The sequence below is a fragment of the Eschrichtius robustus genome, chromosome 12, assembly GCF_028021215.1.
Source record: "Eschrichtius robustus isolate mEscRob2 chromosome 12, mEscRob2.pri, whole genome shotgun sequence".
In the NCBI taxonomy this organism is placed as follows: Eukaryota; Metazoa; Chordata; class Mammalia; order Artiodactyla; family Eschrichtiidae; genus Eschrichtius; species Eschrichtius robustus.
Window position 1 is genome coordinate 19,621,284 of NC_090835.1, and position 24,854 is coordinate 19,646,137.

Genomic DNA, 24,854 nt, shown 5'->3' on the forward strand with positions numbered 1-24,854 from the left:
AACGGGACTATTTTTCTTATATGATATAAATGAAATCTTCACTCTGCCCACTTTTACACCTACGCATGTACTGAGCGTCTCCAAGGAGACAAGGAAACCCGGAGTCCAGTGATGGTGGTGAATCCTCCTCGGAGACAGCAGGCTGGAGCCTCAGGCAACTCTCCCAGGCGTCTTGGCTTCCAGATGCCCCTCTCAGACAGCCTCTCTTCTCAAGGCTCTTGCAGGCAGGCTTTCTCGAACATGCCTCTCCCTTCCCAGATGAAATAGCCTGTCCGTTCCATCTGAAGGGCTGGTCGTGGTGAGTTCCGTAGACAGAAGGCTACTGAAGGGACAAGAAGGGTGGGTGCAGTAGGGAGGTGAGATAGGAGGGGTCCGTCTTTCCCAAGATCTTTTCTTTGTCACCCGTTTCTTTTTTTTTTTTTTTTTTTAAATTACACTATACTAGGTGTGCTTTATTTATTTATTAATGGCCGTGTTGGATCTTCGTTTCTGTGCGAGGGCTTTCTCTAGTTGTGGCAAGCGGGGGCCACTCTTCATCGCGGTGCGCGGGCCTCTCACTGTCGCGGCCTCTCTTGTTGCGGAGCACAGGCTCCAGACGCGCAGGCTCAGTAATTGTGGCTCACGGGCCCAGCTGCTCCGCGGCACGTGGGATCTTCCCGGACCAGGGCTCGAACCCGTGTCCCCTGCATTGGCAGGCAGATTCTCAACCACTGCGCCACCAGGGAAGCCCTGTCACCCGTTTCTTTATCTGTGCGTATGTTTCATTTCCTCCCTCTGGACCTCTTAGGCACAAAGCCACCACGCAACCTTACATAGCGTCTTAAAAATATTCTTTGTGACGACGGTACAGTCATGAGCTCGGTTTAGTTAGATTGAGGAGAAGTACTCCTCTTGCTGATTCAACATTTTCAGGCATCTTTTCGTGAACAGGAGTCCCCTTGACCACTCTCATTGCCCTTCCTCTGAGTTTGCTGCACGGGAAACCCCGTACCATCTTGCCTTTCCCCACTGCACCGTGTCACTCTAACTTTTCCCAGAACTATAAACACTGTTTTCTTATGTAAATGACATCTGTTCCTCTTTGAGGAACCCACTACCATCATTAGCCCATTGTTCACACTTTCTAAGATTATAGTGTCAGATCTTTTCGATACGTTGACCACGTCTCTGTGTGAATCTTCTTTCAGGTGCAAATAATGAGTTATCATGTAGCAATGATTATTGATGTGATCCCCAGTAAATCTTGTTTTGTCTCTAAACTCCAGGCGCATCATTTAACGAGCCTTCTCAACATCTTGTCCATATGTACATTTTTGGTTCTCAGCTGAATTGATTCAAATAATGTAACTTCTCGTGTGATTTTCTAGCACAGTGTCTGCAAATTTCAGTTTTCTGTTGCCAATCCTGCTGTCCTCTTTGGAAAGGTGGGGCTAGCTGTTATTCCTATTAAGTCCTTTGTCACTGAATGACTGCATGAAAACTTATTGATGACATACTTTTTTATTTGAGCTTTTGAAAAAGATTGGTCAGTCATTGGTCAGTGTTCTGCCTTTGGAGGAGTCTCCTTTTCTCCTTTGGTTTTATCTCCAGTCGATAGCACCTCCCCAGTTTCTAGCTTTAAATAAAAACCAGCCCACGGTGTAAGCTCAGAAGGACCCATTTGTGTTTGACACAGTCAGTTTTATTCACAAGCGTGTAAGGTACCCTTTGAGTGGACTTAGAGGTCAGATTGGCCAAGATTTTTTCTTACGTAGTCCATCAAGGTCACCCTGATTTGATCTTCCTTCACAAATAACTTTACCCACAGTGTGGTCCACCACTTAGCTTTTCCTCTTTATTTGGACTCAAATGAGGTGAAAGTGTTACTTTCAACTCGAGTTGCCTGGCTCCCACGAGAAGAATTGGAGGAGTAGGAAGGTACCTTTGAAAAGAGCCCTTTATTGTCTCCGAAGTTTCTGGCTTTGCCCAGGTCCTTCCTGGCCTCTCTCTGCCCTCCTTCCTCAAAGTCCCAGTCATTCATACTCTACATTTCATGTCACATTGATGGTAGGAATCAAGTGTCTGCTCAGATGGACTGCTACGCCCGAGGAACTGTGGATGAAATTGGCTAACTCTAAGAAAACGTAAACACATTCTGGGAAGTTTTCCGACTTAGACTGGTGGGAAGTTTGGTTTGCTGTTTCATTTGCCCGGAAATGGAAAAGTCAAGATCTCGTCCTCATGTGTCCTTCCTAGAACACTTTTTTGTGAAGGAGGCCCTGAACCTGTGTAGTAACACAAACGTGTTCCTTCCATTTTTCCTTGCAGGCACTTCAAGTGGCAAGACAGCTTCTTCTCCAGCAGCAACAGCAGCAAGTTAGTGGATTAAAGTCTCCCAAGAGGAATGACAAACAACCAGCCCTTCAGGTAGCAAGTCTTTTTTTTTTTTTTTTTTTTCTTCTTCTTCTTTTTTTTTCTTTAAGTTGATGATACACTTTGGGACAGCTGATAAGCCATTCAGAAGTGGATTGTGTTGAGAATTGCAAATCCTGTAAGGAAATCTTCTGCAAAAAACTTCATTTTTTTGTTTAACACTAGAACATGACATTTGGGGGGAAAATGTCTGTTCAACCAACATTTTTGTTGTTGGGAGTAAGCAAATCTAATGAGACCATTTGATCGGAGGCGGAGGAGTTGTTGGCATGGGTTGCTTATTAGGCAGTGCGGCCTACCAGTGAGGAAAAGTCCATAGTGCTCACATATGTCACTCATTCTCTTGTGATCTGTCTGGAAATGGGACACACACACGCACACAAATGTTACTTTAGTGCAGTGGTTTTCAGCCGGAGTGCTTTTACCCCTCAAAGGACATTGGGCAGTGTCTGGAGACATTTTCGGTTCTCACAACTTGGGGGGAATGGGTGCTGCTGGCATCTAGTAGAGGGAGACCGGGGAGGCTGCGAACATCCTACAGTGCACAGGAAAGTATCCCACAAGAGAGAATGATTCAACCCAAAATGTCAATACTGTCAAGAACGTATTGGGATTAAGGAAGATACTGTATTTTTTAATACACCTAGTAATGAATGTAATACCTACTCCATTATTCACTGGATGTTTTCCAAATATTTCTGAATCACTGACAAAGATTGGCAAGCATCTTTTATGTAAAGATACTCAAAAAGACCGTTTTGGCAGCTTCTCATTTCAGGCACATTGAGGGCAGGGATTAGCGGAGTGGAAGGAGTGAGTTCATAAAAATCTACTTTGAATCTTTGACTTGGAGTAGAAAATTGTCATAGACATTTTAAAGAAACATGACATGGAGTAGCCCATGCTCCCGTCCAGGACAGGGAGGGCACTTGCAGGGCAGGTACCGGGTGGCTCAACTACTTACATAGCTAACAGTGGGCATCCCTCAAGATGGGAAGCAAAGATGAGTTTCCCACGCTGGGCATTCTGGAGAGGAATTTGTAAGTGGGAGCTGGTGGGTATAACTTGATGCCGATTAAGATGATCACAAGGTCAACCCAAATTCTAGCTTGGGTTGACTCTTCTCAGATCAGAGAGAACCAGTATACCAGCACCCAAATTATCCTACAGAGATCAAACTGACCTTGGGCCACACGTTCTGGTGCTTCTACGTCTGCTTGGAAATTGTCACCGTCTAGAGGAAGTTCAGCATGATAGCAGCACTTTACTGGCAGAGTTGAATGACAATGTGCATTGTTTACTAACACTTCCAAAAGCAGTTTATTTGGTCAGCCATCACCAACCCATATGCCTTTTCATGTGTGTGAATGCTGGGGACATTTTTAATGAGGTCCAGTGTCACTGAGGTCCCATGTCAGGTGCTATAAGCAGTGCTTTGTTGTGCAGATGTCTTAAGAACAGCTCTGGAGGATGAAATATGACTGTGTTGACCTTTCAGCTGTGAGCTTATTTGTCAGGATTCAAATAAGTTGAAAGGATCAAACTGAACGGTTTCCGTAGTCAGACTGGGAATTGTGCTTCAGAGGTCAGCAGCGGAGGCCACATTGCAGATTCCAGAACATAGCCAATTGTTGGTACATATTAAAGTACTGGGGCATCTCCTGCAGACAGAGACACAATTAAAATTCTAATTTATTAATGTATACAGGGAGCTAGCCCAGCCTGTCATTCAGTGATTCAAATGACTGTCCATTCTTTTTGCCTCCCCCTTGGAGCTCTCACAGCCTTAAAAATACTGTGAGTCCTCTTGAATTGATCAGACCTCGAATGCGTTGGAAAAATAACAATATATTATTGGGGGGCAGAATCTCACATATCGTAGTGCTTTGGTTAGAGAGAATTTTCAAAAAGGACACACATACATGGTCTAATGAACTGCTCTTCAGTATTGAATATCATTTGTAATCTTTTCGACTAGACTTATTTTCTAGATGCTTCTTAAAAAACATAGGGCATTTTTAGGTAACTTCTTTTCCAAGGTGAGTGAAGGTCCTTTAGGGCTAAGTATATGAAGTCAAGTTTTAGGGGATTTCCTTTGGAGGGCTCTTCTTCTTCTTGCCCGTTATAAGGCTTTTAGCCCCCAGAAGAGTATGATACAGAGGGCTTTGTTTTTCTTGGCAAAGGACAGTGTCAAAACCAGCCTAATGCATTCTACTGAGCACTTCAGTCTGTATGAAAAGTGTGGGACGAGGGGGCCATCTTGGATGCTGGTTTTGCTAAAGAAGATGTTTTGAGTCCTTTCCTGCCCCCTCAGTGGGAGAGTTGACAAGCAAAGCATTTAGACCAGTTTTAAGAGTTGATTCCGGGGTTGGGGGGAGGGGAGAGTCGGTAGACCTGTGTGTGTGTTTGTGGGGGGGGTGTGTGTGTGTGTGTGTGTGTGTGTGTGTGTGTGTGTGTGTGTGTGTACGTACGTGCGTACACACATGCAAGTGCATCATAGACTGTTGCCTCTTCAGCTGCCTGGTAGGGTCATGCACATTCACTAAGTTTTATTGGGTTGGCTGGCCTTCCACAAACAGAGAGGAAAAATTACTAACCTAGGCCACATGGCATATTACCTTGTTATAAAAATACTTAGGTAGACTTGGTGATTCATGGAAGGAATAACCTTCACATTTAAATATATCTTGTCGAGCCATGTCCTTGCTGGGGCATCTCAGCCAGAGCGGCTCTGACATGAAAGGGAAATCCTACAGCAAATCTTAACAGTGTTCCTCTCTGATCTCCTTACCCTCCCTTCTACACCGAGAGACCTATTTTAGCAAATTTCAGATCTTCCACACAGAGCAAGGCTTGACAGGGAAGAAGGATTTGATCTGCTGATAGCTTGAGGAAAAAAAAAAAAAAGAAACCCAAATCCCCAAATATACTGTGACTCATATTTTAAGCAAATCTCACACTTCCCTGCTTTATGTTTGGCAGTGCTCTCCAGTTTCACAGGCTGATGATACAAACAAAAGAAAATGGAAAGTTAGAGGAGGCTATAAGTGGTTACTCGACAGAGATCACAAAATGTAGTCAAACATCACCGATTTGGACTAATTTCAGCGAAATGAGAGTAAATAAGTGAGACATGACGCTCTTTGTGTGTATCTTTCAGATACACACGCTGAACTAAATCCGAACTGGTCGCGTTCTTGGGTGACATTGTAGTTTATGGTGAAGGCATGAATCGGGTACAGATATTGCTTCTGAAGTTCTTGAAAAATATTCTACTTAGTAACCTAAATAGCTCCTTATTTGGTCTATTAATTTGCTTTGCAAATTTTTTTATGAATGGTACAAGTGAAAATTGGAAATTGGCCCCATCATAAATTCAGCCTCAGAAGGCTCTGAATTAATTAAATGCAACTCAGTGAACGTTTCTAGAACAGCTACAACTTGCAGGGCATCAAGCTGCTGTTCAGAGATGTAAAAATGTCTAGGAGACAGACCCTACCTGCAGGATGCTTGAGCTGTGAAAGAATTAACCAGGTTTTGCCACAGAAAGAAAATTATATGTGAGTAAAAATAGTAGGCTTCCTTTTATAAATATTTATATACTTCTGAAGATTGCTAAAACAAGTGAAATAAATGCTTAACAGTGCAGGTGCGCCCATAACCTCGAAAATGTGTAACTTTCCTGGCTGAAGATTAATTTGTGAGCAATTTTATTGATCACATTTTGGAACTTTGACCACCGTTTCTGGGTAGTAATTCATTTGGGTTCTTTAAGCGTTTTAGTTGTTGGCACAAGGACATAAACTGGAAGGAAATCAAATGACACATTTTCTCCTAAGAAAGTAAAAGTACATGTGTATTCTGGCAGCATTCAAGTTAAGAAAGAAAGTAAACCTTGTGTGTTGCTTACCGAGGAGAGCTGACCACCATTTCAGGCCATGTATAAAGAATTTGAACTTGAAAGCAGTCATCTGATACTTTTCTCTCCTGTCCCGTCCCCTCCTTCCAAGTTTATCTCATGTGCAAGCCCCTCACACAGGGGGCCGTTTCACTGGAAGGAGGGCTGGTGTGGAATTCACTGGAAGGGTCTGCCTTTTCGTCCCGCTGGAAGCTCAGGATGGTAATGAGGACTCCTGCCTTAAGTGGAGGAAGTTAAAATGCAAGATTCAGCAGGTGTTTTTTTTAGCATTTTTATTTGCAGTTATATAAAACGTGCTTTAGGCAACATTTTGCTTGGCATTAATGCCACATATAATCTTAGTACCTCGTATCATTTCCACGTTATTCACTGAGGAATAAATTGGTAAGAGGAAACCTTTAAAGGAAACTACGATTTTATGTGGTAGATAGTGAAATGGAATGGTTTGGAAATACTGACCCTTAAAAGATATCCCTATGCACTGAATTAGTAAAGTGCATAATAGTTCAGGAGAGGGAGGCAGATTTTTTTTTTTAATGTTTGCAGTTAACCTTGTCTAGAATTTGCATCCCTGGCATGAGATTGATACGAAGTGTTGAAATTTTGGTACCTTTTAAGATTTCGTTGTTATCACACAAGTTTGGAGAATCCCCAAACCCTAAAAAATAAGTCTGGATAAGCAACAATAAAATAGAAATGATGCTTTAAAATGGTTATTAAGTCTTTCCGATTATGCGCACCATTAAAAATATGATAGAAACAGGATCCCCTCCTAGAAAAATGCACATGCACACAGAATTTTGCGTCAAGGGTTTCATGAAGCTCAAGAAGTCCATCTGTTTGCCCAGGTTCGATGCTGTTGCTGGAAAAAAATTTTTTTTCCAAAATAATGTGTTTTGTCCTTGCCACCAGATTCCTCATGTGACTTGTGATAAAATGAGTTCCCTCATTTTTGCTATTTCAACTCCAGCTGTATGTATATAAGGTGATCCTGTGTCTGCCCAGGACAGCCTTAGTCTATGCCTGTTGACCGAGTGTATTTATTAATAACTCTCACTCTTAAAAGTATTCCCAGTTTGGACATTTAATTATATGGTCACTTTGCTTACACGCATCTAAACATTAAAATGCAAATGTGATGCTACTATTTGAAGTGTAAGCATGTGTTTGTCACCACGTGCATATGTCCCTATCTGCGAAGATAGTTAAGGTTTATGGACCAGCCCCATGGCTACTCTGTGGTGTAGAGCTATCATGAACCATTCCATGGATGAGGAAAAGTGAAACTTCCGAGAGGTTAAGTGACTTGCTACAGAGCACACAGGCAGTGACAACGCCAGGCTGGCAAGCCAGGTGTTTTAAGACCACCAAAAACCAGTATGTTATCAGGAAGTTAATTATTGCTTCTCCTTCAATGTGTGTTTACTCAGCATCTACTGAGTGCCATGTTTTCCATCAATAAGCAAATTATTGTATTTTTCATAGCATAAGCAAAAGTAAAGCCCAACCAACAAAAACCAATTTCCACTGTAAATATCTGGATTTCAATTAAGAGGACTAAGATCTGCATAATTATCCTAATTGTCGCTGTGTGTGTGTGTGTGTGTGTGTGTGTGTGTATCACAGCAGTGAACAAGAGCAAAGAAAACATTATTTCTTATTCTCTAGCCTGAAATGCTCCTGTGAGCTTCCATGTGCTGGAACATGGAAATAGTATGTTATAATCATTGTTGGGGCTAGGAGGTTGGGAGGAACAGGAGAAAAAAAAAACATACTTGACTGGTCAAAAATGTGTAAATTGCTGACAAAGTGACACATGTAATTAAGAGTGCTCCTACCATTTTACCTTGTGGTTTACACCTCCAGTGTTGAAAAAGAGAGCAACTCCCACCTTGCTAATTACCATTATCACTGAAATGCTAGGGTTGGAGTCATTAGTTCCATGTGCATTTAATTAGAGGAAGGCTGAAATTGGATTTAACTTATTACTTTTTCATGGATCACTTTCTTGTCATCACTTCAAATTGGATTGCAGCCCCAGGTAACTAATTATGAGAGCCACAGGATCAAGAGTGAAAAAAAAAGGTAATTAGGAATAACACTGTCGGACCCTTGCTGGTCGTCCACTTGTGCTTCGGGAAAAGGGGGGAAAAAAAAAAAAAACCCAGTCCAAGCTGTATTTGGTAGTATTACAGATTAGGGAGTTAGAGGTATGTATGGTTGCTGAGCATGATGGAAGTCTGCCACCACCCAGAGTGGTTTCTCTGATAGACAACTGAGTTGAAGATGTCAAGTCGACATGGTGCCACAATCAGATCCCTAATACCTTGATTAAACTTGTAAAAGCAACAGATTGCTTGCAGGTATGAGGCATCTCAACAACTGTGTAGTCTGAGGCCTCACATACGCGATTACAGCAAAGCTGTCAAGATGCCTCAGAGCCAAAGTATGGAATATTTTAAGTACAGGGAGTTAGAATTTAATGAACGTATTAATGTTCCAGAAACATCATTCATATCTGACAGGAAGACACATCAGTCAGCACAACAGTAAGGTTTAGGGTTTGTATATCAGGAATTTTTGTCAAAGTTTCCAGCCGACCATTTACTTTGCTTCTGGTTTGTTCCCCACCCCGCCCCAATGTTGTGGATAGGCTTGCTGACGTTCTGTTTCTCCTTCCGCCCCCGTCGAAAATACTTTAAAACAAATGATATTGTTTCCATGTGCAGAGCAGAATTCAGAACTGCAAGCAATCAATTTTATTGACATCGTCTGAAAAAAATGTCGATGACAGTTGAAGGATGTGAAAGGATTGGATTTTTAAAGTTGCCAGTACTATAAGTGTGGCCAAAAAAAAAAAAAAAAAAAAGAAAAAGAAAAAAAAAAGAAATGTAATCTCATTATTTAAAAAAAAAAAAGCTTGTGAGTTAGACTCTCCTAAGAAGGGCTTCTTCTTTGGTAGACGGTGATAGCATGATGAGAAGTCTTGCTATCAAGCCTGCTGATTGCCTTGACGGGGGAAAAAAGCTTCCCAGAGAAGTGAATCACCAAGCAAAGATGGCTAGAGTTTTCTTAAGTTGTTTAAAATTTGTTTTAATGTTCTGTTAATGTAAGCAAATAATCATGATTCAGTCTTGGGTGACTTTCAAACCTGGGTAAGTGAGACTTGCTCATTATTTTCCAAGGAGTCTAGGGAAGTGTAGACCGTGATGTGCCCACCCAACAGAGACCAGACCATGAATATTCCCGAAGTGAGAAAATACTCTTCCTGGAATTATGAGTCCTTTTCCTGTGTGAACCTTCTAAGCAAAATCTCAAGACCCAAAATAGTAATCATCAAGCCTAATGCAGAAAATTAAAGGTTTTTTTTGTGGAACATCTTAAGTTGATTTAGAATTTTTGTACACAATATTCGTCTGTGGTTGAAAGGGGCCATGCCGAGGTCAAGTGATGTAGTGTTTTCCATTTTTCCATATGAGCCTCACAGTGTGTGATAAAAGCAAACTCCTTTATTTTGTAAGTCTGCAGGAATTTCTGATGAAGTGCAGAGGTCACGTTCCCTGTCAATTTGAGTAGCCAGCATTTTTAAACTACTGTTTTTTTCTTCCTTTTTTGTGTGCCTTTTCTCCCCTCCCCCCACCTCACCAGAAACCATGGCACTTTTCTGACACATGCACAGTGAAGTCCTCCAATCTGAAACTCATTAGCACACAGCATTGGACCCTGTCCAGTGGTTAGAAAATTTCCTGAAGCCTAGAATAACAGCATTTGGTGCAAGCACCAAGGACCAGAAGTGGCAATGGGGGTAGTCGAGCTCGCCTGGCGCCCTGCCCAGTCGGGAAAGCCAGCTGACCATGCAACCCAGTGAGACAGAGGTCGTGCACATGGGATGGGCTAGAAAAGTTTGGTCCTTAGAGAAGCATGCTTCTGAAATCACAGGGCAATATCTTTTTTCCCTACACTTATTATTTGAGTTGGGTTGGAGGTATTTATCAGCATTAGCTGCAGGAACATGAAAGCAAGCAATTAGAGAAATTGGATGAAAACCAATTGCTACAAGGTAATATTTTTTTACTTCTGTCACTATTGGGTATTGCAGAACCTGTGGATTTCATTCATTCATTCATTCATTCATTCATTCAAACTTTGTTCACTGAACCTCACTATATCCAGGTAACAGGACCTAGACGGAACCCTTGCCCCCTACCGTTAGAAAAAGTACACAATTCACCGTGGTTCAGGATAATTTAGGCCAGGTTTTCAAACAGGAAACTGAGTCCCAGAAATATAACAGTAATAATGTTAAAAAGCAAACACTTAAGTTGTACTTTCTAGGAACCAGCTACTGTACAATAACCGGCTGAGGGTAAATTCCATTATTATTCCCGTTTTGCAGATGAAGAAAGTGGGGCATAGAGAAATTAACTTGCTCAGGGCCAAACCATTGACAAGTGGCAGAGCTGGGGTTTGAGCCCAAACAGTCCAGCTCAGGAATCTATGCTCTTGTCCATTACATTCTGCCTCTTCTCCCTGAGCTGCCACCTGGGCCTCACAAACAGGGACAGAGAATGGAACGGAATCAGAGTTGCTGATGCCGAATGCTTGTCACTAACCACTAGACCACACCGTCTCCTAATTTGGACATATGTACGGGCATATTTAAAAAATAGTGCTTGCGCTCGAAATATGCACTTTCTAAAGGGAAATGACGCTTGGGAAAGAGAAGAAAGACGGGTATTACTCAAAGCTTGCAGACAACTCTGCAAGTAATTGTCTAAAGGCAGCCGCTGAAATTGAGAAGCAGTTTGGAAAATGTACAGTTTGGGAAATTTGTGTACCGATGTAATTACGGTAGTTGTGAGTTGATGTCATGCCTAGTAACTGTTTTTGTATTGCTTGGGCCTTTGTTACTGAGCTGTGATATCATGAGCAAACTATTATAAACATAGCATGGATATAGCATGCTTGTGTAACAAAAGATCGGGAACTTTTATTAAGTTTGTTTTCCTTGTCATATTGTAAAAATTTATTATGTGTACTGTGTATATTAGAAACAGATTTGGGTAATTCTGTCTAAATGAAGTCATCCCGGCTATTTCCAGACTGTCTGTTTTTGGTTGTGAATAATTTTCATACATCAGATGGTTGTCATATTTAGTCGCTCTCAAAATTTTAAAGAGAACATATCCCATTCTGAACTTTGGGTGGACTTCGGCCGCCTTGCTGTTGCGATTGTTTGAGTTAGAAATTATTGCGCAGTAAGTTACAGAGACTGAATGCTAGTCATTTCTAAGGGGTCTAGGGCTGCTGACTTCTATTCATAACTTTTCCCCCTTCCTCAACCGAACAGATTTTTAACTACTTAAGTAGTAGAATTTAAAGCTGCCAGGACACAATTGGGCAAAGACTGCCAGCCCTTGTCCTTTTATGTTACATCCCACTGAGGAAATTTGGTAAACGTTCAAGCAGACAGAGCTCAGTATTTATCGGTGTTCATGGTAAAATGTGGATTTTAAACGGGTAGTTGAAAAACGCTGGATGACTCAACCCTTCCCAGCTCTTCTCCTCTAGCGCCTTCTTTTGCTATCAAGCTTTTAGAACCTGAATATTCTGTCTGTTGCTTCAACTTTTTTTTTTTTTTTTTAACTAGTCACTTTCCTTCCTAACCTCCCCCCCAAATCTCGCTTTTCCCCTCATCGTTGTCTTGAATGTTACTGTCACTCAATTCCGTGCCCATGTCTCCATCCTTACCTCAACTTGTCTGACTTCGTAGCAGCCTGTGGTCCTTCGGCTGACTCGTCTTCTTGGAAATTGCCTTCTTTGAAACTTCTTGAATTCAGTGCCCTCTGGTCCTCACCATTCTCTTTCTGCTTCCCACTTCTCCTCTGGAACCCAAGTTCATTCCTTTCCTGAAGCTCAGTCCCTTGGATCTTCTGCAGTAGCACTTCTGTCTTCTTTGCTTGTTCTTGGACCTCTGTACCCATGACTCCAAGCCTGTCTGTACCCCTCGTGGCTCTCTCTTAGCTCACCCTCACAGCAATTTCAGTCATCTCTAATCCAACTGATCACTTTTGTCACCAGGCCCTATTAGACTCACGCGTCATCATCGACTTACTAATTTCTCTCATCCCCACCACATTATCAGATCTGCCGTTTTCCTTCCACTGGGCATCTTCCGTCTAGTCCTTTCTTGGCGTTTCCCCTGCCGCTACTTTGTCCCAGGGTTCAGGCATTCAGGAAGGATACGCTTAGCTCTTGGCAAAAAATGATCATTTATCCTGCTCCACCCCGTCAGAGCATTTTCTGTTCCTCGTGCGGATCTCCTAGCCTACCTACTGCTTTCAGCCTTTCCCTCAAGGCCAAGTTACTCTGCTATTCAAGAACTTTCGTTGGTCCGCTCTTACTTCCATACCAAGGCTAAATTCTGTTGCCTTCTCCTAGTTTCTTGGTATTCTGGTTAGGGATTAAATCAGATGACCTGAGAAGAAGGTGGTAGTCCTCTTACTGGAGCGGGGGGAGGGGAATTCAGAGCCATGATTCCTTCTGTCAGGAGGTGGACATAAGTACAGTCCATCTGATAATATTTCCGATTCCCCCAAATCCAGAATTGCAAATATTGCTTGTTTTGATGCCCGCCGTTTAGGCAGAAGGCCCTGGTGATTAAATTGCGTTTGAGTTTAAGTCCAAGAGAATTATGTCTCTGTCGGCTTTCTTCAGAAGGAAACGAAAAGCTCTGTGATATGCTATGTTTTCCTATATCTAAATTCTCTGCTGTGTTGCCCCATGCTTCTTCTTCATTAATATCTGTTGCTACGGCCTAGCGAGTTCCTTCCCATCTTCTCTGGAAGTAGGATCTGCAGCCAGGCGCTCCGTCGTCTGCATACAGAAGAGCTGCTTCATCAGACCTAATGAAGCTGCTTTTAATAAGACATTGGTGAAATTATGTCCGGTTTGTTCTTTATTTGATAACGTAAAGGAATTGTTATTTCTTGTAGAAATAAAGTTAAGAATCCAAACCACATAGAACAGACAGAGCACAGAGGTTCTGTTTGATCTAGGTATGAAATGGCTCTGCCTAGAATGCTGTTTCAAGGATTCTTGAACCAGGATGGCCTCTGTAGGTTCGCTGTGGTTGATTAGCCATGTCTGCCGTGGGCACTGGAGTTGGGAGTACGTGTGCCTTCTACCTGCCAAGGTTGACTTACCTGACGTAGTCTGTGCTGATCACATACCAGAGTAGAGAAGGACCTGGAATTATTTTTTTCTGGGATGCCTGATAGATCCTGCAGTAACTACTGAAATATTATCTAAAATTAAACATGTCTTTTATATGTTCCTAACATCCTTATCTGAGATGGCGCAAATTGTATTCTTATCCTGAAGCTCTGCCTCTCTGTGGTCAAAAGTGAGCTGTGATTTGTCTTTAAAGGCACAGTATGTTTTGTACGTTTTATATGATGACTGGGTCGTCATATAAACTCAGCCAGGTGGTTGAGAGTTACAGAGATTTGTGTTTCAGAATACGGTGAGAGGAAGCTCATCATGACTAATAGTGTGATCTCTGGTGTCAGGCTCCCAGGTTGAGGTCCTAGCACTACCCTTACTGCTGAGTGACCTTGGGAAAGTAGCTTCACTTCTCTGTATTTCCGTTTTCTCATCTAGAGAACGTGACTGATTACCTCATCTATCTGAAGGCGATTGTACAGGTTAAATGATTAATGCATGAAAAGTGCTTGCCCAGTGCCTGGGACACAGTAAATTCTCAGAAAAGTTAGCTCTTCTCATAATTATATAAACTCCTTTTAAAGGGAAAATGAATACCTGTTAAACTCCAGATTATATGTTAATTCAGTTAATATCAGTCCCTATTCAAATATGCGTTTTAGCAGTGCACCAGGGACTGTCCTTTTGCTGGTAGTCAGTTGTGGTTAACCAGACATGATGAGAAGACATCAGACTTCCCATCTGTAAAATGGGGGTGGCCACATGCCCATCCTATGGAGTTATGAAGATTAGCTGAGTTACTACATTAGAAATGGCCTAAAACAGTGCAGGGTACACAAGAAATACTTAATAAATGTTATTAGCTGTTCTCATCATCTCTGCCACCATCGTTATCAGTATTATTGTGATAGAGCATTATTTTCCTAAATGTGTCCACTTTGGCATAAATGAGGGCCATGCTGTTCTGAAAATCCCATCCTGGTCTCTCTTTTATCCTTGTTTTCCCAGAATTGTATATGAATTCATGCTCTTTTGTCGTAACAGCCAAGGGAACTAGTCCCTAGTCTTACATCTTGAAGCTGTGGCATTCTGCACCCTGCCTGGCACAAAGTAGGCAATCCGTAGATATTTCTTTCCCTATGAGTTAGTGAATGAGTGAGTGATGAATGAATGAGTGAAATATCTAAGCCAGAAAGAGAGGAAAATTGATACTACTTTAGTTGAAGAGGCTGCAGACTGGTCTCAGGTTCACAAACCTCTAGGAACATTTCAAGACCATGAACAGAGCATTAAAAGAATCCGATGTCAGTCCTGCCGAAATCTTTCATTGGGTCGATGAAATGAATCTTGCCAAGTATGGAGTGAAAATCAGAAGACTCCTGCAGTGCTGTTTGACTGCCCTTAATGCTCTGTGCTTGCCTTTGTACATTTGCTAATCTGTTTAAGGTATAATATTAATGGCATAGAACTTTAATTCCTAAGTACAGAAAATTAAAGGAGACTAAAGGCAAAATACAGAAATGTATTTGGTGTCAAGATGAAGTTCAATGAAGCATAGCGAAGATGGAATCGATTATTAAATAAACATGGAGGGAAGATGGAAAATATACCTAAATCTCTCAGTTTGAAAGGAATTGGTTTACTTGATTATTTGCAACAGTATCACACTCAGGAAAATCTAAGACAAATGAAAGCAAAACAGAATTTAATTGAGCTATTATTTTGCAGACTTTGGCTTGGTTTCAGACAGTCTAATCAAATTGTGCTTTGCTCAAATAACTAACATTAAATGCAGCCTACCAACAGATGTTTAAAAAGAGTCTAATTGGAAAATCTACATCCTGGATTTAGTGTGTCTCATCGGAAAAAAAAATAGCTTCAGATTTATATTTTGGGGGATGACACCCAAATGGCAAGCATTTCTAGAAAAGACAAAGTTTTCTTCAAGGTTGCCCGGTGCTTGGGTGGAATTATCTTGAATAGTCAGAGGTGGCACTCTGGAAATTAAAGTTCTTGGAAATTGTCCAGCTCTGTGCCATATAGAGCTGTACAGAGAAATCGCCTTTATCACATTACATCACCAGAGTCCTGTTACAGCCCCTGGATCGTGTCAGGGGCCCGTGTGCTGTAATTTATAATGAACCCTTGGAAGTCATGCAAGGCACATACTGATTGATGACATTTAAAGGTACTGTCAAGGTGGCTAGGTAATGAAGTTGACCTTCCTCCATCGTTGTCTCGGTTTCATGTTTGTATATAGAAAGAAACCATTTCACCTGCCATATTTGCTTGGAACTTTTCATGAAATCTACAAAAGGAACTTGGCTTAATAGTTAACTCTTTTCTTCCTTTAGACCAGGGGTCAGCCATTGCTTCTGTACAGGGCCAGATGGTGAATAGTTTTGGTTCTTTGGGCGATAGTCTCCGTGGCGGTACTTACTCTGCTGTTGTCATATAAAGGCAGCCACAACATGTAGAATTACTTACTATACATAAATAATGAGCATGCAGTATTTCAATAAAAATTCATTTGTGGGCGCTGGAGTTTGAATTTCGTATAATTTCCGCATATCACATAAAATTCTTCTTTTGATTTTTTTCCCAACTATTTAAAAATATGGAAACAATCTTAGCTCAAGGCTCCTGTGACTACACACAGGCACAGGTGATAGGCCAGATTTGGGCTGGAGTTTGCTGACTTTTGCTCTAGAAGATCGGGTATGATCTCACAGATTGTCCATTGAACAAGGTTGCCTGAATGAGGGGCTGGTGAAGACTGAATGAAATCTGGCCACCATATACCAAGCCTTGCACCCTGGTGTGGAACTGGCACAGCATCTTCTTGGAAGAAGGAGTACCTTTTTTCTCACTTGCACAGGGGTGCCACCCAACCCCCATATTTCCTTCCTTTCCATCTTCTTGGTCTGACGTCTGTCCACTCATTGCGGTAGGTGTAATGGCTAAACTAGTACTAACTTTCTGAGATTGAAGGAAACGGACTAGGCTGGCAGGGCCTTAGCTAGCCCGTATGATACAGAGTCACCCCTTGGTATTTGTCGGGGTTGGTTCCAGGAGCTCCCAAGGATACCAAAACCTCAGATGCTCAAGTCCAAAATGGTCAGCCCTCCATATACACGGGTTCCACATCCGCGGATTCAGCCAACCACAGGTGGAAATTTTGATCCACGATTGGCTGGACCCTGCTGATGCAAAACTTGCAAATACAAGGGCTGACTGTATTTATTGAAAAAAAAACCTCAGCAAACAAGGGGACTCATGCAATTCAAACCTGTGTTGTTCAGGGGCCAGCTGTACTTGTGTGAAATTGAGGAGAGCACCCTTTCAAGAGGTCTTACTCCAATCTGGAGTATTTTCATAATGCATCTGACTTTATCACATTAAAACGCTTTACTGCCATCTGCCAGAAAAATATCTTATAGATCTACAGATACTTTATAGATAGTTAAATAGATCTAGGATGTCTCCAAATGTGAATGGCTCCTCCTTGAATCCAAAACGTAATGGCACTCCGTCCCCATAGAGCCCTCTTGCAGCGCTCAGCCATAGGCTGATGCTGTTTTCCCACGCTCTTTGCATTTTGAATCCAAACATGTCTGATTTTGGCAAAGTGACTTACCTCTGTAAGTGTCCGTTTCTTACCTACGAACAATTAGTCAGTGGTGCTCAAGCCTGGAGGCACATCAGAATTAATATAATTTTTATCAGCATCCAGATCTAGGTCTCAAAGCTTTTTAAAATATAGGTAGATTCCTGAACTCTATGAATAAAAATCTTGGGATGGGGCCCAAGCATGGGTCTGTTTAAAAACCTTCGTAAGTGCTTTTTTGGGCACACCCATGGTTGAAGACCGCTTGTCAAGGTGACAGCTAAGTTCCTTTCCAACTTGAAATCTCAACATCTCTTTCATTCTGTTTTCCCTCATTCTTTTGGCCCCCAGCCTCCTTCTAGAGTAGTTGAAATGAGCTCTCTGACTTCATCTCACCAATGGGAACAATCAGCGGTCATCAGAAGATGGTAGGGAATCCCTGGTTTTTGCCGTAGATAATTTGCACCGGACAAGAGGCGGAATGTACTACGTAAGAATTAGGTAGGCCACCCTGTTAACCTTGGAGTCCTCTTGAGAAGTCCAGGGAATGAGGACAAAGAAGGATAATAACCGGTGGTGAAGGTCTATCTGGCAGGGGGGTGGGGGGGAGCGTATAAATAGGCAGCTGATCTCCTTTTCTCTATACACCATGCATTTCTGCTTGGGAATGGACCTATAGACTACGTTTTTATGATATGTGCCCATTTTGATGATATTTCCAGGCCAGAATTGGGAAATATACTCTTAAGTCTCCCGAGATCACTAACTTGATTTCCTACCAAGGTCATTTGGATACCTTTCAGGTAAGTGTTGAAATTGGCCCACATCTCAGAGTCACACCTGGTTCCTAGGAGTTGAGGGCATACCTCATTCAGGAACTTGAATGTTATTTAAAATGTAGAGTCTGTGTTTATCCAGGGCCTTGATTCTGTCAGTGCTTTATAAACAAATATCTGCTCTGCTCATTTTGCAAAATACAGGAAGAAAAAGAAACACCACCATGGAACCAGAAAGACAAACTGGGTGTCTTAACACCTCTTTACCTGTGTTAACGTTTATCACATATGACTTGACTTTTTAAAGTAGAAGCCTCTTCATTCTGCGACTGTTTGAGAATTTGGGGACTATTAATTGATGAAGGCAAAATGGTCTTGAAGCTGCATGGTCTATGAGGTCCTCAGGGCATTTGAAACCATTTTTCTTTAAGGTAACACCAGATGTATGAGGCCTGAATACCACCATCTATCAGCACGCAGCCAATCTGACTTTTTTCTTTTCTTTTCTTTTCTTCTCTTTTCTGTTCTTTTCTTTTCTTTTCTTTTCTTTTCTCTTTTAACATAATTTACCAATTGGAGTTCTACAAAAAAAAAAAAGAGATTATATTTTTTTGACTTATGAAGAGCAGGTCAGAAATTTCAAAGAAAATTTCAAGAGCAGTAATTTTGGAAATGTACACAGATGAATTTGAAAATAAGTATTTCACTGCCTACACAGCTGTTTAGAATACTAGCTTAGGAAATATATACCAGGAGCCTTACCATTTTGCGTGACACGGTGTCAGTTCATGTACAATATATTAATGCTTAATTGAAGGTAATGTAACTGCAGATCAAAGGCATAATTAACTGGCTTGAAGAAACTCTTATGTACATCAGGATTTTGACTAATAGAAGTCTGGACAAAATTGGTTTAGGAGACGATCTTGAGACCAGCTGAGGCTTCATCTGTCTGTTCAGCTGATGGTGACAACAGTTGGAAGTTCTCCCAGTGAGGGTGGATAAGGGCCACTGTCACCTCCACCATTCACAGTACCTCCTTTGAAATTGACACTTCCCTGGTTTGGCTCCTGGTTGGTCCCCGGAGCTGCTGGATAGCAGAGCTCTTGACTATCTCCTTGTCTACAATGAGGGGTTCGTTTCCATCAGTGTCAGGATATCTCTGTGTCTCTTAGACCTATAACTTATATAGGAAGTACGTGAGCTGGGAGCAGGTTTTAGAACAGCACCGGGCAAACATAGACCAGTGGGCCACATCCCACAGCTTGTTTTTGTAGCACTCACAAGCTGTTTATTATGTTTTTAAATGGTTGGAAAAAACCAAAAGAAGAATAATGTTTCATGAAACATGAAAATTCCAATGAAATTCAGATTTCAATGTCCACAAATAAAGTCTTATCAGAATAGAGCCATACTCATGCATTTTGCACTGTGGCTTCTCTTGGTAGATTGGTATAGTTGTATATCCCACAAAAGCCTTAAAATATTATTATCTGGCCTCTTAAAGAAAAAGTGTGTGGACTCCTGGTCTAGAAGTTTAGATTTGATCTTCAGGACATCTTCGGGAGGAGAAGCTTGGGAATCTAGTAGCAAAGTGCTCGTTTTATAAAGGAAGGTGTATGAAAAACAAGAAAATTGTATTTTCCCCTCATGTTGGAAAAAAGCAAGGCAGCGCCTGGAGGGAAACTGATAGTGAACACGGTTATTGGACGCCAAGGCCATAGCATTCTCATGAGAAGATTATTGATCTTTATTATTATTGTCATCATCAACACGATCTGAGTCTCATTTTGATCTTTATTAATGTAATTATCATCATCATCATCAAGATCTTGGATTCATCTGGTATTAAAATTTATTGGAAATGATATAGCAATTCGGCCTGACAGCAAGGCCCCTAGGAAGTAAATGTGAGAATGGACTAGAGGATTGACTCATTCATTCATTTACCCATCTATTCACTTACCATTCCTATTCATATTTATTATTTACCTCTTGGGTACTGGACCCTACTTAGTACTGGAATTCAGAATTGAATATTTCTTTGTCCTCATGTTGAGCTGAGACTGCAGAGAGAATTATAGTACGATGAAATAAATGTACTCATAGATGCCAATGAAGGGAACTGTGGGAACATAAACGGACAGAGCACCTGAAATGTGACTAGTGCAAGTGAAGAACTTAATTTTTAAATTGTATTTACTTTTAATCAATTTAAATAGCCATATGTGGGAGTGGCTACCATTTTGGACAATGCAAATAGAGAACATTTCAATCATCATAGAAAATCTATTGGACAGTGCTATTCTAGAATGTTCTTTGGCTTTTAAAACATTTTGGTAAATATATCCTCCTGATGAAAGATCAAAAGGGTAGTCTCTTTTAATGTGGCTTCTTCATACATCTCCAACATGTGTCTCTCTAACTTCTTGCCACATAGTATATCTTCCGTGTCCTTCTTTTACTGAATTGCTATCAGGCAGGACAATACCAGTAATTTCTGGGAACAGCTAATGCCTCTCCCTGGAGGCTGAAGTTTTCCCTTCTAATAAGAAAAACTCCAAAGTCCTGGAAGTTTCATTGAAGGAAACCAAGCCAAACTCCTTCCCCCGCAGCGAACCACAAGACCCTTTGAAAACTGATGATTATTTTTATTTGTGTAGACTTAAGATGGAAATAAGAACTTCAAAAGAGAATTTGAAAAATACCCTTCTCACCAAAAAAGCTTAAATCATTTCCTCTGAAAGTTTCCTTCTATCGAAGGTTTACTTTGGTCCCACAGACCAGCCTCCTCCTTTCCTCAGTCTGAGGGGGAGGAACGTGACCTTCAGTTTCCACTGATGCTGCTCTAAGGGTCCCACAAGGGTCCCTGTTCTTGCCTCCTCTCTCAGGGGCAGAGACTGACACACCCTGGTTTCCTCTTGGCTTTGCTAAATACCAAATCCTTGAACTTTGTTTTTTGCTTCCAAAACATGTTCACAATTGTGCTTCTCACCCCTGCCTCTCAGGCGTGAGGTTTATTGGTCTGTGTTTTATCAACAGTGATATAATGAATAATGATATGTCCACTTAGATTAATAGCAGTACTAATACTAGAATTAAGTTTATTGGTTTAATATGTTGATTGGTTAGGGAAAACTTGGGGTTGCCCTTAATCTTTAGCTTCAGGTATTGATGAGAAAAAATAAAACTTAGTTGTTAAGACCCTAGAGTCAGATATACCCAAATTCACAAACCATTTGCCAGCTGTATGACCTTGCCCAGGTTAGTTCACTTCTGAACTTCTATAACGTAGAAATGTCTACCCATCAGATTATTTTGGAGGATTAAGTTTGAAAAATGTATCTGCAAAGAACTGACACATAGCACTCAGAATGTTACTTACTCTTGTAGCCCTTGCTCTCATCAGCCTGCTTATGATGTTGGTGTGGGTTATCACTTGTGAGATCCTAGGCTGGCCTGCGCAAAACGGAGTGGAATTTTATGTAATATTAAGATTTTTTTCAACGGTGGTCGGTGGGCAGAGAGTGGCGATTGTTGTTTGAAATACGCGTTTCAGAGCAGTTGCATTTAGAATGGTCATAGCTGTTATTATCATCTCCAGATCTTTCATACACCAGATGAATTAAAGATTCTCCAGCCAGAGAAACCTGTGCTGAGTTGATGTTCACATCTGTAGGTCCTCTGTACAGGAACCTACTTCACTTGCGATGGTACAGTTAGCTGCACCTGCTGAGAAGAAAAGAGAGCATGTGTGATGGTTATTCTCCCCCGCTTTCCCGACCCTTCCTAGTTCCCCTCCCCACGCTAAGGAGGAAGTCGTACAGTTACTTTCTCGTTGAGTTTATAGTTAGACGTGTGCAAGCAGGACCAGGGAGTACTCTCATTTCCTCGTAATTTTTTTCCTTTTCTTGGGTCTTGATGTGTTGGGAAGCAAAGCATGGTTTTTAAAGTTGTCTTCTGATGAGGCCGTCTAGTCAGAGTTAACTTGCTTCTCTGGGGACTGAGTAATTTGTCACTCTTCATTGCCCTGTCACTTTTCCCCCAAGGGTGGTTCTCCACACACCTGCAGGACACTTGTTCTTTCACTTCTGTTTTGCCACGTTATTAACTGCATTTATTTTAAAAAGGGACAAATGTTTTCTTAGCAGCCAGTCGGACAACTCGGATACAAATAGGGTGGTTGTGTTTTGTTAAAAAGCATGAAATTGTCCAAGAAAATGTGGAAGAAGCTTAGGAAATGGAAATAATTGAAACTAGGAATTTTGAGACTTAGGTTATAACGGGAGGAGAATGAGGGAAGCAAGAAATGGATTCCTCACTAGAGATGGCAAACTGCTGGCCCACCGGCTGGGTGCTGTTTCATTCGCCCAAAGCGTTGAGCATCTTGTGGAGTTAGTTGCAAAGGTAAAAAAGCTGAAATGTTCCCGTTAAAATTCCATTTTCCAGCTTATCCTTAAAAAAAAAAAAAAAAAAAAAAAAAGGGGGGGGGGGAAGCTGGAACAACATTTCTATATAGCGTCGATTATCTGGAGCTCAGAAATGCTGCTCCTTTCTACCTCGCGGTGGACTTCAAACAACCTGCTACACCGTTCCTTTCAGTACCTGCCTGTCTGTTATAGGCCCCTCTTCCAAGTGACCAAAAGCTCCATTGAAAGGTCCACGCCGGAGTCAGGAGGGCTTTAGTATTCTGCAACAGGCTCACTTTAGCTCAGGGATTTTGGAGTTCTGGCTTCTTTGTCCCTGTGCATCCTGACTGTGGACTTGATGTCTTCTTTACCTGGTTGCCCATGTGAAAATTGGAACTCAGTGCTTTTGCCTGGGACTCTGCAGTGATGATTCCCATACAGCCAGGGTGGGGCAGGGGACATGTTTTCCTATAGGCAGAAAGTATGTATTAGACCCGATGATACACGTTTTCCCTGATAAGGTTTGGATATTCTGTTAGTTGCCCCAGAACTTAGTGTCTTAAAGCCAAGTGTTAACACTTAACGATTTCACACATTTTCTCTGGGCCAGAAATATGGGTGGTTCTGGATCATAGTCTCTCACGAGATTGCAGTTAAAATGTGAGGCTGGGGCTTGACTGGGGCTGGAGGATCTGCTCCTGAGACGGCTCACACACATGGCAGGAGGCCTCAGTTCCTCATGGTGAGGACCTCTCCAGAGCCTTGCTTGAGAGTCTCATAACATGGCAGCTGGCTTCCCCCAGAATGATCCAAGTCTTCTGTGACCTAGCCTTAGAAATCACATACCATCACTTCTGCTATGTTTATCGGTCACACAGACCAGCCCTGACGCAGTGCTGGAAAAGGCTGCGCAAAGCATGCATACCAGAGGGTGGGACTCTTTGGGGCTGTGACCCTGTGGAGAATCATTGCCTGAGTGACAGCTCGTCATGTGTCACATCCGTCAGCTGTGCTGGACAGAAAAAAACGGTTAAGGGCCAACTGGTGGTGCATTGTTGGTTCAGAGCCATTGGCCAAAGTAGTGGTCACCTCACCAAAAGATTTCCCTGTGACTGATGAGAAAGATTGACTCAAGAAGAGATGAATTGCACCAAGATGTTTGAGGAATTAGATTTCTTTCTCAAATTCTCCATATTTCCTCCACTCCTTCCCCTTTGAACACTGAGAGGTTGTATATTCCCAAAGGTGTGAGAGCTTGGAGGATAATCACAAAGTGATTTTAAGGCAAAATCAGTAGTTGAGTATTTCCATCCAGTGGCCTCTCTGGCATCATTATCTCAGAGGTTTGACGTTATTAGAATGATTTTGTTAGTTGTTAGGTGGTCAGATGGGAGGCTAGGAAGGAAAAGTCCTTGCAGAGACTGGAGCAGAGATAAGGAGATTTCCCTGTCCAACCTCTGACAGATTACTGGGAGACTGCATTCAGTTAGACATGCGTTTTTGATAAGGATCAGGCAAACCAGACAGGGTCTCTGAACTCATGGAGCTTACATTCTTATGGGACGTTAAACCAGTATGCAAAATAATCATCATCATCATCATCATCATCATCATCATCATCATCATCATCATCATCATCATCACCAGATGTCAGATAATGATGAAAGCTATTAAGAAAACAAACCTGGTTAAGATCTAGACAGTGCTGATGAGATAGGTTCCCGTGGTAGATTGAATGGCCAGGCAAGACCTCTTTGAGTGGAGACCTCAGTTGAGTTAGAGGTTGAGTCTTGCACGTGTCTAGAAGAAGAATATTTCATATTGAGGGGGGCAGCAGGTGGCAAATCTGCCCCCCACCCCCAGACAGAAACAAGCTTGGCTGGGCTTCCACAATTCCTGAGGTCTCCATCCACTCTTCAGCACCAAGGTTGTCACCACTGCACTGCTTCTGGTTGACCATTGGCTCTGCTCTCTTGCCCATAATCTTGTAGTCCTGACCTAGCCTTCTTCTCTAAAGAAGTACTTTTGCATGCCCAACAAGATTCACATGGGAAGCACATTATGCTGTGGTGAGTCTATGTGTATTTCCCCTTTTTCTCCCCACCGAGATTTTTACAAAACTTCTGTATGCAAACAGGTATTTTTGTTTGTTTCACTTGAGTCGCTTTTGCATAATATAACAAGCCCATGATTTCACATGTACAGTAATTCATAGAAAGTGATAGTCATCTTGCTTAGACACCTTAGTTCTCAAAACTAGCTTGCTAAATATAGTACCTTCTCAGCCCCATATAAGGTGGCATAAAAAAAAGAAAAAAATAAAGGTCAAAGTTTCCCCACCCACGAATTTGGTTATAAAAACAGCAAAGCAGGGTTTTTCTGAACTTGAATCAGTAAATTTTTAATTTAAATAGTATCCTGTTTTGACAAAGTGCTAAACCACAGAAGTCTCAGAAAGACACTGTTAAGCTTGTGTCAATACCTGCTGGCATCTCTCAACAGGAAGC

General features: G+C 41.8%; 1 protein-coding gene across 9 annotated transcripts in view; it reads left to right on the forward strand.

The window, feature by feature from the left end:
* Nucleotides 1-24,854, forward strand: part of FOXP1 (forkhead box P1) — a 586,136-nt gene that overhangs the window by 435,763 nt on the left and 125,519 nt on the right. For all 9 annotated transcript variants that reach the window (XM_068557265.1, XM_068557270.1, XM_068557271.1 and 6 more), the window contains one exon: nucleotides 2,308-2,406. In XM_068557265.1, coding sequence (XP_068413366.1) covers nucleotides 2,308-2,406 — 99 coding nt within the window. The remainder of the gene's footprint in view (nucleotides 1-2,307; nucleotides 2,407-24,854) is intronic.